We start from the raw sequence: 16675 nt of genomic DNA, 5'->3' as shown, positions 1-16675 counted from the left end.
AGGAGGATGATGTTATCGGAATTTGTAGTCTATCCTCAAATTAACGGTTTTATACTTATACTAATGTGAAAGTATTGCATATTACAAATCAACATTAAATTAAATACAATATACTTTTATATGATTTGAGTATTCTTCAATTTGTCCCCAATGGAGTAAAGGGTAATGCATATGAGGGTAATCATTAATTTTATACATGTAAGGTAGTCATTTCTGCATTTCAGGTACCAATTCAGGGTAATATGAAATAAATAATTGTCCTATCAGCATAGCAATCAAATACACTACCAAATAGCCTATGATATTTCAAATAAATTATAAATACCAAATATGTTCAATTATTTTGTTCTAGGTTTTTACAAATTTGCATTTAAAATTAAATAAACATGTTTTTGTGATACATAAAGTTTTTATAATACATACATATTCTTAAATCCATGTGAATAAAATTTACTAAAAAATATCCTAACATTTTGTATTCTTTGGAAAAAGAAAATTATTTTAACTTTAGTTTTTGACCAAAGGTCAAATTTTACCATAAAATTGAAAGAATATAATCACAGTTCTTACTAAGTAAAAATCACATAGTAAGAGATATACAAGATTTGTCAGAATTAAATTATAAATCCATTATAAAATTTAATTCAATATAAATACATAACGTTACAATTAACATCAATTATTAATGTAGTAATAACGATGCGAGATATTGTTGTATAATAAATAAATTTGAGATTTCGATAATTATTATAATATTAATTATAATTTCAAAGTATTCTTTTATAACCATTTCTTGCATATTTTAAACGATAGCTGAAAAATGTTTAGTGTGCGCTCTCTTCCAATACTGAAGAGTGCAAACTGTTGTTAAATCACTAAAGGAGATATTGGGGTGCTTCTTACTGAATACATTAAGATATATTCCAACCAGGACAATACTTCCGGACCATAAATATCTGTAACAATAAAAATCAAAATTAAACACTTATATTCATTCCGGGGATATGTTATTACATTATCAAACAGAACAAGACAAAAAATTCTTAGCAATCATATAAAAAAATAATTGTGATAAATCGCTCACTCCTTTCAAGAACGTCATAAATCAAAAAACTTGATTTTTCAGGACGTTTTTAAAGTTTAAAAATATAACACAATGTATTAAAAATAAATATCAAGCCATTTATTGAACTTTTTACTGTGCAACAGATCTTTTTAGGTAAAACCTGAAGGTTTTTTCTCCATTTGAAAAATATTTAGTATATTTAAAAAAATAATTAAACAATACCTTTTCTTCAAAATGCAAAAACAACATTTTCTGCCCTGTGGCGGGTAAATATTAAGTTAAAAATATGCCTCTTTTGCTGGGATATAGTATATTTTCTGGGCATTCCGAAATCATGCACAACTGAAAATTGACTATTTTTGATTTATGACGTTCTTGAAAGGAGTGAGTGAAATATATGTTCAATGACATTATTTTACCCCTTCTTCTCGTCTCCTGTCCGGTCTCCCAGATGTCAGCACTTGCCATGGTCAGCCCTTTTTGCTCTGTGCTATCCGGAAAACTTAGTCATACACATTTCTAAACCAGGGCCGCTGCCGATTCCAGTGCTTGCTCCTGAGAATCGGCTGTCACTTATCATCACATAACACATGACCGAGATATGCCATCTTTTGATATTTTACTGTTATCAGTAATTATATACTAAACCCAGCCCAAATGAGTAATTTGTTCTATTAAAAAGAAATGTCTCAATTGATACTTACTGAAATACAAAAGGTTTACTAAATAATAAGAAGGAGAAGAACATGGTGATGGCTTTTCGAGTGGTGGTGACTGTAGCCGCAGCAGGAGCTCCGCATGTTCTGACAAGGCACAAGACAGCTTGGATCCCCATGTACCCCACGAAGCTAAACAGCCCACCGTATCCATAAGTTGGCAAGGGGTGCTACAACACAAATGACAAACTATTCAATTCCAAATAAAAGTGAGGTTTAGTTGCTAGAATTTTAATAACCAATCATGGTTATATTGTATTACCCGTTAACTTTTTGATTTGGTTTTGTTTTACAAATCATTATGTATCTTTCTGTATTAAATATATTAGCAGTAATATATATATTGTTATGCTTTAACAATTATAACAATAACCTAAGTCATAATCATATCTAAATAGTAATGTCACATGGAATTAGTAATTTCATTAAAGGTATATTTATTTTCAAAGTGGATAACCACATGTTATAAGTTTACATAACTTAATGGTGCATAAATATATTGAACAAGATTGCAATTTTACACATTTAGATGCATAAATGTGGAAGAGGCGAAGTATGTTTGCAAAGACAGAGGGGTGTGGTGTTCGATTCTCTGCCTACCCCTGCGGAGAAGTGGCGAGATGGTTAGTTAGCTTACATTTCAAAATACGAATAATTACAAACATAAAGTAAGAAAAAATATATTTAAAATTGTGAAAGATGATTGAAATTATGCTAAATGATAACTATTATCCAGCTTAAGAACTGTACATTTACATGTCAACTTATCTTTTTTATAAAAATGATACATGTCAACTTATTTACATGTCAACTTATCATTTTTATAAAAAAGATAAGTTGACATGTAAATTTACATATATACGAGTATATATAATCTAAGGGCTCCCATTGTCAGTAAGTTTTATTTACTTAACAAAAGAAAAACGAGATTTTTCTTTCTCGATACATGTTTTAGAACATAAGAAAAAATAATTTTAATTTTTTAAATTTATTTATTAATTTTTGCATTTTACTGTCTTTGCTACTGGAGGGTACGTAAAACTAGATATATGGAAGTTAACGAAGCTAGAAGTATATGTCAAGATAGATAGATTGATTTTTTCATATCCTAAAAATAGTGTAAACCTACCTTGTAACAGAAATCAAATCCCTTCATGAGGTCCCCAGTTAAGGTCATGATTACAAATAAGTAAATAAATCCAATCGAGTACGAGTACAGGACAACTTCTGAGTTTGGAGCGTTGTATTTTTTCATCACTTTCTCCTGAATATTTCCAATCATCGCATCACACAGCAGTGCCATACTTATCATTAACACACCAATTGTGTTGAAATTCGGAGATGTTTGTGAATCAGCTGTGGATAGAACATTTCATTATCATAATTGAATAATACTTATTAGACACATTTTATGTAAATGTTACTTAGTTAGAAATTAATTCACTAATGTAAGTGTGTAAACACAACTGAAAAAAATAGGTCAATGATGTTTTCAACTAAAAGAAGAGTTTGCAAACATATAAAGAAAAAGTCAACAAACTTTGGTGCACTGTCTTGTCTGTTCAAGCAGATACCATATTATAACTTGCAGTACATTTTTGAATGATTGAAGAAGAAGAAAAAAATATTAAAAAATTGAAGACTCCTAGCGATAGTGAAATGTGCTAATTATAAAACATCTTTAAAATTTAGTATCTTTTTTTTTTTTAATTATTTATTTGGCAGCCACCCAGTGAAAGAATGTTTCTGCCAGTGTCAAGTATTATTTTTATTTACAAACAAAAAAATAATAGAAAATTATAGTAACAATTAATTCAAAATTTCATAGTTTAAATGCGTTTAGCTTTATCATTTTACAAATTATGACCGCAATTCTAGAATAAGGTTCAGAAAGAAGGGTGGATACATGGGTGGGGAGATCCATCTCCCAGGAATCCATTCCTGCCCGTGTTAAGCTATTTAGAATGTTCTCCTTGTCTGTTGAGACTGAAAGAATGTATGCTTTGCATCCACAATCGCAATATGGTGATGTAACACACTTAATCTTATAGAGAGCACAGGCAGTGAGCAGTGCCTAGATATTAGGCGACATAACAAATTTAGCATTTTCTTACCTAAAATAAAGAAGGTGAGTCCGACGCACATACAGACCGCAGCAACATAATCAAGAATTCCATACTTTTTTCCTTGAATCAAAACACTTCCAATCAATACTGGTACCAGTTTGCAACATTTAAATATAACCTGAGTAGGATAATTCAAATAACCCAGCGAAGCGTTTGAGAATCCCATTGTACCAAGTGTTAAAACTGCCAGGAGAAAATAAGCGCTGAGAGGTATCCTGAAATATGAAAAAGTTAAGTCAGTCTTATGGCTATGAATATAAAATTTCAGGTCATAGTCATTTCCTCATACTGATTTTACATGTAATGTAAAAAAAAGTAACTTATGATTATTTTAAATAAAGGAAATTCCGGAACCTTTGGATGTTACTTTCGCTGCTCTAACAGTCTTTAACCTTAGCAGAGAAATTAATCATATAGTACTGAATATATTCACTTTGGTATCTCTGTTGTATTTTTACCAAACTATACCAACCATTTTTTATATAATAAGATTATTCTTATTTTTTCAACAATTTATTTCCTGAAAATATGGATGGACAACTGGTTTCAAACATCCAAAGTTGTAAACCTTCACTGGTGAAGATAACATCATTATAATTCCATCCCTTGCAAAACATATCAAATTAACTAAGTGACTTCTGTTATTAATAATTTATTAGTGATGTTTACCTAACTAATTTTATTTTGGAAAGTGTTAATATGTCAATATAAGTGACAAAACTAAATGCAAATTTATACAGTAGAAACTCGATTTGAATAAATAAAAAAAAACACATGGGGTGGAGGCTCAATCAATGCTATGGTTGGATTATACAGTGGTGTGCCTAATTAATAGACCCAAGACAGTAATTGTTTTCATCATCACTTTTTTGTTTAAAAAAACCATAATAACAGCATTATTTGAAAATGTATTTTTATTACATTAATAGATAGCACTTCTGACAACATTAAAAGATAGTTTTTACACCTAAAAATACTGAATTACGAATTCGACAGCGGAAATTAGTTGTCAAGACGGCGCCGTATGAGTAACGTGCGGTTTTTCGTCTAGTGTTTGCGGAACAATTTTTGAAAACAGGCATTCAATTAATTTTTTTTTTTTTAATTGAATGTTTATTTTATATGATTGTTCGTGTCTATTGTTAAATATTGTGTAGTAAATATTATGCTTAAGTACAAAAATTTAACAATGTATGTGTTTTTTAGAATGGGGAACGTGCTTGATTTGTCACATAAGAAAATTGGCCAAATATCTGGTTTGATTTAGGCAAATATAATGTCATAGTATGAAATAGCTAATATTGTAGGGGTATCATGGAGTTTGGTGAAAAATATAGTGAAAAAAATTGATTCTGAGGATAGTTTACGCAACAAGCGTAAGGGTAAATCTGAGAGTAAAAGTGTTACAACCCCAAGAACGAAAAGACAGATTCGTGATTTATGTTTGAAAAACAGAAAAATTCCAAAACGTTAGCTTACTTAACATATAAACAACAAGGGATTTAATATTTCTCAGCGTACAGTGAAGCGACGGCTTGCTGAAGTTGGTATAAAGGCGCGCAAACCTACCCGCAAGCCAATGTTAACGGAGCTTATGATGAAAAACGTTTGAAATGGGCATAAAAGTGCAACTTTTTTACAGTTGACGATTGGAGAAGGGTAAATATCTTAAGTGCTTTAAATTTTTCAGTTAAAAACGATATCTTCCATTTTCAACAGGTATGTTTCTCGGATGAATCAATTTTCCAAATCTTGACTGATAAGTCACAATTTTTAAGGAGGAGGCTGGGTGAAAAATACCATCCCGATTGTATTGTTCCGACCGTAAACCATCCCATACATGTCATGGTAGGGTCTGTGATCAATTTCAGAGGTACTGGACGACTTCAAATAGTGCAAGGTACAATGAAACAAGACCAGTACAAGAAAATTTTGGAAGAGCGCCTCTTGCCTCAGCTATCTGAATGGTTTAGCGATGGTGTAAAACTTATTTTTATGCACGATAGAGGTCTGTGCCATAAAACTAGGACTATAACTAAGTTTTTAGCTGAAAAAAATATCACTGTCTTAGAATGGCCTGGGAATTTCCCTGACATGAATCCAATCGAAGATGTGTGGGAGCTTATGAAGCGTGAAGTCCATAAATCTACAAGAATTACATAACAAGAGCTGATGGAGAAACTAATTGACATCTGGCATTGCAATGCCCACCTTTAGATGGTGGTAAAAAAATGCATAGAAAGCGTGCCACGCAGGATAGCATCCCTTATCGCCGCAAAAGGAGGTCACACAAAATACTGATTTTACGTCTTGCATTGCTTTTATTTTTTTTGTCTCTAATAAAATTCTTAGAATGTTAAAATTTATTTGATTGAATGCGCAATATATCTACAATTAATCATTTAACTAAAAAACATTTAAAAAATCACACGATTGGTAATGATAGCCAAAGAATTGTAGCTGTATTGTTATTTGCTTGTTGGGTCTATTAATAAGGCACACCACTGTAGTATGGAGTATAGTGTGCACTTGTTTGCAGGGAATATAAATAATAAGTTAATATATAATTCTGTCTACAATAAGTATATCTAATTCGAAGAAACAATTAACTGAATAAAGTGAAACAAGTAACACTTATTAGGCATATAATATAATAATATATTTAAAAATAAATAATCATAATATTTGAAGAAAAATAACAATACCTTCGAGCATTTAGTTTTCTCAATTTGGTTTCTACTAAACCAAAAAATGTGTAGAATAAAAACTGAACTAATGTAAGGTACCATCCAAAAGGTTTGAATCCCTCTAAGGTAAAAATTAATTCTTGCAAGTACCCATAGATCAGATAGAAAACAAAAACAGCAACACAACATATAAAAAATTGCACTGAACTACTATAATTCGTCAAATCGATAAAAAGCAATTTTAATTCATTTTTTTCTTTTCCTTCATCGCGATTTTCTGGATCCACTGGTATTGATATTTTAGTTTGCATTTTTAATTAACCGTGTCTATATTTACAGTAATTATTAGTCCTCGCTAATAATTACATCAGAATTATGTGTTAAGACAATATTTAATAAAATATTTATAAATTTATCGTTATTAGAAAGCAGAGCGTCGCGAACGCTAGAGCACTATCCGAAACTATTTTTTCTCCGACATCCCCACGGAATTTAAACATACTTGACAGTTTTGACACATAAACAAAAAGTGTTGCAAAAACAAAAAAAGATACATTATTTAATAATTCAAGCTAGGTACTATTTTTTCCGGTTCAATGTTGCAAAAATAAATTTGTAGTAGGTATTGCTTCTAAGCGAATCAAATCCAAATTCAAAATCAAAGAAAAATTAAACATATAGTATTAAAAAAAAAATGCTTTTCTTATATTTTTTTACTTTATCAAATACACAAATACCCTAAAATGAAGTAACTAAAATTGCATGGTGCAATAAAATAAATTGTAAGATCTTCAGTTACTTGCCACTTATCTATTATTTAATAATTCTGTTCCATTAGTAAAATATCGGTAATTTTGTCATAAAACATCGTTTTTCTTCAATCCCAATGCGCAGTGCCAAACGTTGCTAGATTGATAAGAAAAGGATAGGAAATTAGTATATATAAAAAAAAATATATATATATATATATATATATATATATATATATATATATATATATATATTTATATAAATGTACATAAAAACAAAAATCCATAGCTATATATCTCCGTGAAACAAAATGCTGGAACGCCGTTCCACCGCGTTATATAAAAAAAAAACCCTGGTATAATTATATGAACGTAAAAATTTTGGACTCATTTCAGTATTCTGATTCAGTTGGCTAGGCCATGTACTCCATATGCCATCCAAGAGCCTAAATCAATCTTGCCTTTTTACGAGGCATTAGGTTCGCGCCGCCCAAAACGACCACTCCTGACAATTCGTCTGAACTTTGGGACTTGAACCTGACTTGGAAGGATACGAGGGAGCTGGCAGCCGACAGAAAAACCTGGAGACAGTTTGTAAACGCTGTATGCTCCACACAGGGCAGGTATGGTAAAATAATATAAAACAAATATCAATTTTCTGTCACACTCCACGTTCTCATTTACCTGCTACTAAAAAAATAATCAGGACGTTTCTTCTCGAAACAAGCAGGCGAAGACAAGAAGTGACAAGGAAAAACTATTTGAGAACTGTTAAAAAAATCCAGTTATTGAGATGTAAATTTGAAACGTTCCTGTTCATCCCTTTTTGATAGTACTTATGAGTGTTTTTTTTATAACATTTTGGTTAAGAGTTTTTTTTCATAGAAAATATTTCGGTTGGCAGCACTGATTCCGCTTCTCCGCCATTATCGTTTTGTTCGCCGTCTGGTCCGGATGTGGGGTAGCTCGTGAATGATCGGACTCTAGAATACAACAATTTTTCTCTCACTATCCGAGAGGTTGGAATAGTATTGTAGTTTTTAAAACATTCTTTGATCGAACCTCTACACAGTAGTTTGTTTGAATAACAATATATTTTTATTTCAACATTTCTTTCTTTGTCTCAGGTCGGAAGCCATTGGTGTTTTTAACTTATCGCTAGTCCGCTTGCACGATGCAGTACAACGGCGTACCGAACCACCAACAACAGATGTATGAATCATCATATTATTTTTTTAGATTTAAGTTCGTAATTACGTTTTTACATACATTTCTTTGACCCAGATACGAAATGCTGTTCTACAGGCAGCCATCTTGTTAATAATTTACATTCGAATATTATTTCTGATGACGTGTCTGGAAGAATGCTTTTTAATTATAGTCGGCGGTTTTGCCCTTAAATAATTCCAAAATGTTTTTATTATTTGTATTTTATATTAACAGCTGAGTAAAAATAATGATCTTCATGTTGAGTTGTCAACCATTTTGACGTTTGTATTTTTTTTCACTGCGGCATAAAAGTCGGCAATACCGCAAAGCATTTTTGCATGAAAATTATCTTCTAAGAAAAAAAATTGTTTGCAATCTAAGAAAAAACATTATTAATATTTTAATTACTTTAATTTACATCATGGTGTGATTTATACGCACGAAATTTGTTACGGTTTGGAACAAAATCAATAACGGTTCTTATTTTTTAAGTATAGATGCAATGTTCTTTAAATATCCTAAACGCCCAGTAATGTTGTAACAGCTGTTTCATTGTTCATGATGGCTGTTCATGTGCTTCGATGGAATCGCCAACAATGATTTTGTATCTTATCATCTCATCTTGTGGTTATCAAATAATTTGACATGAAAATAAACTTCAGATATTACTTTTACTCCTAAAATGTTATCGACTAAAATGGAGCTTGCTTAGCTGGTGTATGTGGTTTGTTGATAAATTTTACAATAAATATCTACCATATGAGTAAATACAGAAATCCTTTAAAAGTAAAACTATATTAATAATTACTATAAGTCCCTTGCTAACCGTGAAACCACGAAGTACTAGTAATATTTTTTGTTTATTTATTAACCCCATTTATCTAATAATAAAAACTCATAATTCTTCTACTTAAAGTTTTCTTCAATATTGAGAACATCCAGATCCCATTTCTTACATTTTATAATCTTGTAATTTTAACATTATCTCTACAGCATAAGGGCAAGTTTTCTATACTGCTGACGGATTTTTTCAAATGGGATTTGTGAATTAGGGTACAATATTGTAGCAACTGATCTATTTACCCCTTAAATAGGTCGTTCCGATCCCCTTTGTATATATTTGTCTGTTTATAATTTTTTGATTTATCTAATGTAACTTGTTTAAGGTTCAGGCCCCGCTCTGACCGTGGTGAACAATACGGTAATAAAAGTTGGGGGGGACCGCCGCACGGTGGCGATGACTTTGGCGGTCCCAAAAATCAGTTCGGGGGGCCGAGAAACAACTTCGGCGGACCCAAGATGGGCGGCGGTCCCAAGAACAACTTCGGAGGACCCAAGCCCAACTTCGGGGGTCCCAAGAACAACTACATGCCCCAGAACGCCGGCTTCGGAGGTCCCAAGATGGGCATGGACATCAACAAGTTGCCCGGCATGAAGATCGGGTACATGCCCAAGTCCTTCATTCCCAGAAACGAGTTCACCGGAGCCAAACTGCAGAGCTTGAAGGCGAAGAATCCCGGGGAGAGTCTCCAGAAGCCAAATTGGGACGTATTAAGTCAGACCCTGCAACCCTTCCGGAAAGATTTCTACAAGCCTCATCCCAAAGTGCAAGCCCGTACGGAGGAAGAGGTGAGGAACTTTCGAGAACTCAAGGAGATCACGGTGAGCGGGAACAACATTCCCCGACCCAACCAAGAATTCGACGAGGGGAACTTCCCCGAACACGTTTTGGCCGAGATCAGGAAGCAAGGCTTCGCAGATCCCACGAGCATCCAGGCTCAGGGCTGGCCCATCGCGCTGTCGGGCCGCGACATGGTGGGCATCGCGCAGACCGGGTCCGGCAAGACTCTGGCCTACATGCTGCCGGCCGCCGTGCACATCACGCACCAGGAGAAGCTCTCGCGCGGGGACGGCCCCATCGTGCTCATCCTGGCGCCCACCCGCGAGCTGGCGCAGCAGATCCAGACCGTGGCCCGCGAGTACGGAGCCACCGGCTGCATCCGTAACACCTGCATCTTCGGGGGCAGCCCCAAGGGGCCTCAGGCCAGGGACCTGGAGCGCGGAGTGGAGATCGTCATCGCCACTCCCGGCCGACTTATCGACTTCCTGGAGAAGGGAACCACCAACCTCAAGCGCTGCACGTATTTGGTCTTGGACGAAGCCGACAGGATGCTGGACATGGGATTTGAGCCCCAGATCCGCAAGATTATCGAGCAGATCCGTCCCGACAGGCAGGTGTTGATGTGGTCGGCGACATGGCCCAAGGAAGTCCAAGCTCTAGCTGAAGATTTCCTCAACGACTACATCCAAGTGAACATCGGTTCGCTCAATCTCGCCGCTAATAATAACATCCGCCAGATCGTGGACGTCTGTCAAGATCATGAGAAGGAAGTTAAATTGTCCTCTCTGCTACGAGACATCGCTTCGGAACGGGATAACAAGGTCATCATATTTGTGGAAACCAAGAAAAAGGTGAGGCTATCAGATTTCTTTTTAATCGCTCTCCGTGTTTCTGAAGGGACGTACGCCTGAAATTATTCTTAAATTGCAGGTGGATGATATTACTAAAAACATCCGAAGAGACGGGTACCAGGCCATTTGTATCCATGGAGATAAGTCTCAACCCGAGAGAGACTTTGTGTTATCGGAATTCCGCAGCGGCAAGTCTTCAATCCTTGTGGCTACTGATGTGGCGGCAAGAGGATTAGATGTCGAGGACGTCAAATACGTTGTTAACTACGACTATCCCAACTCATCAGAAGACTACATACATCGTATCGGTATTAGAAACACTTCTTCCATGCTTATTTAAAAAAATGATATTTATATATTTAACTATTGTGTTTAAATAAATGTTTTTAAATAGGGCGTACGGGGCGTTGCCAGCAGTCAGGTACGGCGTACACTTTCTTCACTCCCGGCAATGGGAGACAAGCGCGGGAGCTGGTTGCAGTGATGCAGGAAGGAGGACAGGTCCCGACTCCAGCCCTGTTGGAGCTAGTTGGCCGTAATGGTATTTACAACAAAGGTAAAAAAAACTAAAGATATACCTAATAGTAAATTACTAATATAATTCTCATAACTTCAAATGATTAAAATTAACTGACTGTTTTTTTTTTCCAAAATTTGTCTTTTCTGCATTTCAAACAAAAAAAATCTTATTTTTAAAATATAACACTTCACTAAGATTATTATAAATATTTGTCATTTTGAAATCTGATATCATACGAATGTAATTGTACTAGGACATACGGGCCGCAACCGCTGGCAACAGAAGAAGGAGGGAGGCGGGCAGATGCAGCAGCAACAACAGCACCAGCAGCGCTCCAACCAATGGAGCAACCCGGGGGGCGTACAGGGTTCCCCGCCGCCGGGCTACGCAGCCCCCCGCTTCGCCACGCAGCCGCAGCACTACCGCCAGAGCTACAAGCAGCAGGGCTACCCGGGCCCCGCCTACCAGGGCCCGCCCGGCCAGCAGGGACCGCAGTACGGGGGCGGGTATAACCAGCCGCCCGCTGCCTACCAGTCGGGTGCCTACCCGCAGCCAGGCTACGGAGGCGGCCAGAGGAACTACAGTAAGTGCCTCACTTGCACCCTCTATGTATATATATATATATATATATACACTTCACTTAGTTGAATCCACTTCATCACCAATACTGGAGGAATCTTTCAAACTTCTCGCTATTTGACAACACTTGTTTTTAAAAATGCAAATCCTTACTTGAGGTACATTTTGTATCAATGGTGAAGATTTTCACTAAGAATGTGTCGATAATGCCAGATATTACAAAAAGTAGAATGGTTGTGTTTACCAGTGATTGGTGATGATTTTCTGATTTATACTTTAAATGTGATAAATTGGCATCAATTTATTCTTAAAGACATTTTATCAACTTTTAACATGCAAAAATGTTTACTTTTTACATATATCACAAAAATCATCATTTTTATGAAACTGCATTCTTTTGCAAACTGTATGAACAGTTTTTTTCTTTTTATCAGGAAGAGAAAATTGTATTTATGTTTTTATGCATTATAGAAACACAAATATTAAAATTCAATACTTTTTCATAGTAAACCTGGAAGGTTTGTTTGAAAAAATTAACAAGAACTTAGAGCTCTGACTGGATAGTTCACAGCATTAACCACGGGACTACAACCCGACTCCCCAAGTATTAATTGATGGTATTATAACTAGCTTAGGAATGTTGATGCCAGTTACTGCATTTAATTATTATTTAAGTTTTCCACTGTATATGCATGCTTGTAATTTTTAGTATTTACTATTTTTCATTATTTAATCTAAAACAATGTAATCAAGAAAATATATCGCTTCATTGCTTCAGATACTTTGATAAATTATTTTTGTAAACAAACTATTGTTGTTTTTCAAGTATCGCTTTATAAATTTGTAATTAATTAATTCACTTTAAAACTTGTCCATTATAAAACCCATACTTTCTTATATCAATAGAAAATTTTGATACTTTTTTCTAATGTGATCATTAAACATTGAAATATAACGTCTTCTGATTGACAATAGAATATAAATTTAATATCCATCAAATGAAATATATGTTTTGTTGAACTGCACTTGGGAGCAGTCGGCGATAGCCTGAAATATTTTTGTCAACATTTATCCATTGTTTATATTCCCTGCACCCAATTAACCGACCGCTCACTGCCCTTAGTAAAATTGTTTTTCAAAGCAAATGGTGAAAATAGGAGCTTCTCAAAGCTAGACATATGTCATAATTAAAATATGTCTATGGTTAGCAATATGTCGAACCACTATAGTAACGGTTGACACTGAAAATTGAGAATGAAGTATATTTATAAAAAAATTATTACATGTTTGAAATAGTCTTGAACATATAATTTACTGAAAATGATCCTTTTGGTCGAGATAAGTTTTCAGATTTTATGAACATAGTCTATATTTATAGTCTGTATTTGTTTAACTTGAACTAATAATTGGTGGATTGCTTAGTCTTATGTAAATGGGTTGAGGCTGGATAAATATAAATTAGTATTTCAATATGTTTTCTCTTATTTTCTTATTTAGAGCTATCCTTTTATTCTTATTTAGCGCTACTATCCCTTTTTGATTTACATGTAATCATCAGTAGTGATGACACAGTCACTCATACATATGTAAAATTGTGTTTCAACGCGTCAAATAACTTTCTAAATTTGTTATTACTACAAAGAGAGAGAAAAATATCCTACTCACCGGGCCATTTAATTTACTAAATTTCTAAAACGCAGACAAGAAAGTCCTCCGTATTGACAAGAATGATTCTTAAACGAGCAATCAGAAGTAATATGAACGTACGACCATTGGCGATCAATCCCCGAGAAAGTAGTCACCGGTCTCCGAGGCCGTCGGCTACCAAACACAAGTATTTATATATATATGAAAAACGTGGTTTTCAGACAACGGTATGAGATATAACAATCCGAACCCGAACCCGCGGTATAGCAATGCGAGCGGGGGGGGGCGCTCTTACTGCAGCCCCCCGCCCCCTCTCGCGTCTCCCCCGCAGCACTACGCCGCGCCACCACCCTACCACCACCCCATGATGACACACGACGCCCAGATGCACTCCATCATCAGTGAGTTACCTACTATTACTTCCCCGCATTCCCGCAGCTTTCTCTCTCGTTTCTGGCTTGTTCTCTCACCTAGTGCACATTAGCATTGCCGCTTGTCTGGTCTCGCGGGAGCGCGTCGCACGTAGCGCGCCTGCGAGACGCGCGTGTGAGTGAGTGGCTAACGCGTGTCACCTCTTGTGTTGCAGACAACAAGTTCTTCCAAGCCGGGCGCGGAGGCTGCGGCTACCAGACGGCGCCCTTCCCGCACAGCTTCCTGGCTCCGCCACTCATGTACTCCACGCCCACCCCGGTGCAGCAGTAGAGGCGCGTGTACCCCTAGGCTAGTTATTCCTTTATCTGATAACTCTACTGCGAGTTTGTGTTTCTTAATAATATGTGTAAACTGGATGTGGTGGATCAACCGATTTCTCTTCTTATTTTATGGTTTGGTAAGATGGCGTGTGTCGATTCTGACTAAAGTACTTCTCCGTCATGCGACCATTCTGTATTGTAACCTTACAATGTAATAGGATTACTGTTGATGTACTGTAGTGTAGTTAATGTGGTACCCCTTATATTCCCGGGTGCCCTTTTTGCCTGTATGCTGTTTGAAATGCACGAAACATATAGAAGAAGTATTTCAATGGGATTTCTATGATATTTTAAAATGTTTATTGGATAATATGCAAAGTGAGCGCCAATGTGCAGTTAAAAAATAGGCTCTTGACATCTAGTTAAGAAGTGCAATGTGCAAATATGTTATTTATAAGAAAGTTGAGTCAATGCTGTAAAATGTTTAGTTTACTATTATCTTGTTGGGTATATGTATGTTGGTTTACTGGCTGCGTGATTGTTATTCCTGTCTCACCATGTCCGAGGGCTGTGCGCCCCCAGAAAGTACAATAATGATATCCTGAATAGTCCAAAGATAATAAGTATTTGGAAATGAAAATGTCTGTGATATAAGATGCGATTGCAGCATTCTATGGGTCAATTTGTGAGTAGTTTGTATGCTTTGTAATTCCGGCGGATGCTGGGGAAACTGTAACATTACGCAAATATTTGTGAACCCCGTAACTTAACTAAGTAATTAAAGTGATACAGGATGTTGCAAATGTAAAATGATTGAAGCCATTTTGAGAATTTAGTATATTAACTGGATAGTATTAAGTGATCAGTTTTCAAGTGTCACTGTAAGCTAACCGATATGATGTGACCTTATATAGTTTGATTACGTTGTGTTAATTTGTAAGTATATTTGAGAATCTGCACTGCCCGACCTGGTGTAGCGGAATGGTCGCCCGAGAAACTCCTTATCCATTTTGTGATCTGTTGCCCCTGAGGGACCTGTAAATATGTTCTTAGTGTAATAATATTGAAATAAACATATTTTTTTGTCAAACGTTTTAGACAAGTTTCATATTAGTGATGTACAGCCACAAAGAGATGTGATCGCTTTCATCGATTTGTGATAAGTTATATATTGGTGGTCAATAGCTGGAGCGGACCAGTGATGTCGGTTGGCGGTGTGCGTACGAGTACGCGTGTACGTGTGCCACCCAACACAACCATCACCCACCTCATGTAACTAACTGTGATATAACGCTAAGTAGAGGTAGCAGGCGGTACATTGTCTAATGTCCACGGGAAAGGTTGACACCATATCTTACTTATATTTAAGTAAACTATTGTGTGCACACGCGTGTGTGTGTGTGTGCAAAAATGTGGGGTATGTGATATTAATTATTTCTCTGTACAAAAAGACTGATTTTTTTTATTAAAGCATTTTACTATAAACTCAACGGGAGTTTTCAAAGCTATTACATATAATATTATTAAAAAATTCAGGTTAAAACAGTCGATGTGCAGATAAAATATTTATTAGGATTATATCAAAATTTTGAATATATATTTTATTAATTTTTATAATAATATTTAAACATGCCAAACGAAACACACTATAAGATCAGGGATTGTGGCTCAAGGCCAATTCTTGAATGTCAGATGATATGATGTGTCACCCTACCCTGCCAGCCTCAGAGGGCTGCAAGCTGCAACTAACTATACTTCATTATTATTCTTATTTATTTTATATTATGTCTGTCATATAAATAACACTAGACAAATCGATGTCACCTTTTTATTGCTTCTTCCACCTAATTAAGTTGTATTTCATTTGTGACGAGCATTTTAAATGACATGACAAACCATTATTGTTAACAATATTTCCTCACTAATTGTAATGAAACGCAACCTCGGTACGTTGTATCTACTTTAGAATATCATCTCCCTATGTAATGTTAATGGAGGAATAATCTTTTGTTACTACTCGAGACCCTCTGAATGCATATACTTACGTAGACAAATTGTCTTTATAAGTAATTTTGTAACTTTATACATATTCGTGTGACTCAAAAACGTATTAGTAATGTGGGAAAGGTGAATCAACCGGAATGTTAACAGTTAAACATATAATTTGGGAAATAGTAAATATATTTATTATTTAGATAACTTAAGGTTTAGC

At 35.3% G+C, this 16675-nt stretch overlaps 2 protein-coding genes across 4 annotated transcripts; one reads left to right on the top strand and one right to left on the bottom strand.

Moving 5' to 3' along the window:
• Positions 1–800: 800 nt before the first annotated feature.
• Positions 801–7071, bottom strand: Papst2 (adenosine 3'-phospho 5'-phosphosulfate transporter 2). Its single transcript, XM_088262337.1, has 5 exons — positions 6614–7071; positions 3897–4123; positions 2912–3138; positions 1771–1952; positions 801–956 (listed from the first exon to the last, which is right to left on the bottom strand). Exons 1-5 carry the CDS (start codon positions 6904–6906, stop codon positions 803–805), a joined length of 1083 nt encoding a protein of 360 aa, XP_088118463.1. The 5' UTR covers positions 6907–7071; the 3' UTR covers positions 801–802.
• Positions 7072–8259: 1188 nt separating this feature from the next.
• On the top strand, positions 8260–15557 carry LOC148313465 (uncharacterized). Of its 3 annotated transcripts, none has more exons than XM_088262420.1 (8): positions 8260–8363; positions 8472–8556; positions 9726–11025; positions 11105–11333; positions 11420–11581; positions 11799–12128; positions 13993–14172; positions 14358–15557. In XM_088262420.1, exons 2-8 carry the CDS (start codon positions 8519–8521, stop codon positions 14471–14473), a joined length of 2355 nt encoding a protein of 784 aa, XP_088118546.1. In that variant the 5' UTR covers positions 8260–8363; positions 8472–8518; the 3' UTR covers positions 14474–15557. The 3 variants fall into 3 exon arrangements, with proteins under 3 accessions (XP_088118546.1, XP_088118541.1, XP_088118554.1); XM_088262415.1 differs by having other exon boundaries at positions 9720–11025; XM_088262428.1 differs by lacking the exon at positions 13993–14172 and having other exon boundaries at positions 9720–11025; positions 14358–15551.
• The last annotated feature ends 1118 nt before the right edge of the window (positions 15558–16675 follow it).

The sequence above is a fragment of the Brachycentrus maculatus genome, unplaced genomic scaffold (genome assembly GCF_059751285.1).
Source record: "Brachycentrus maculatus isolate JH-2025_06_01 unplaced genomic scaffold, ASM5975128v1 h1tg000011l, whole genome shotgun sequence".
Taxonomy (NCBI): Eukaryota; Metazoa; Arthropoda; class Insecta; order Trichoptera; family Brachycentridae; genus Brachycentrus; species Brachycentrus maculatus.
Note: the sequence above shows the minus strand (reverse complement) of the source record. Positions and strands in the feature narration are given on the sequence as shown.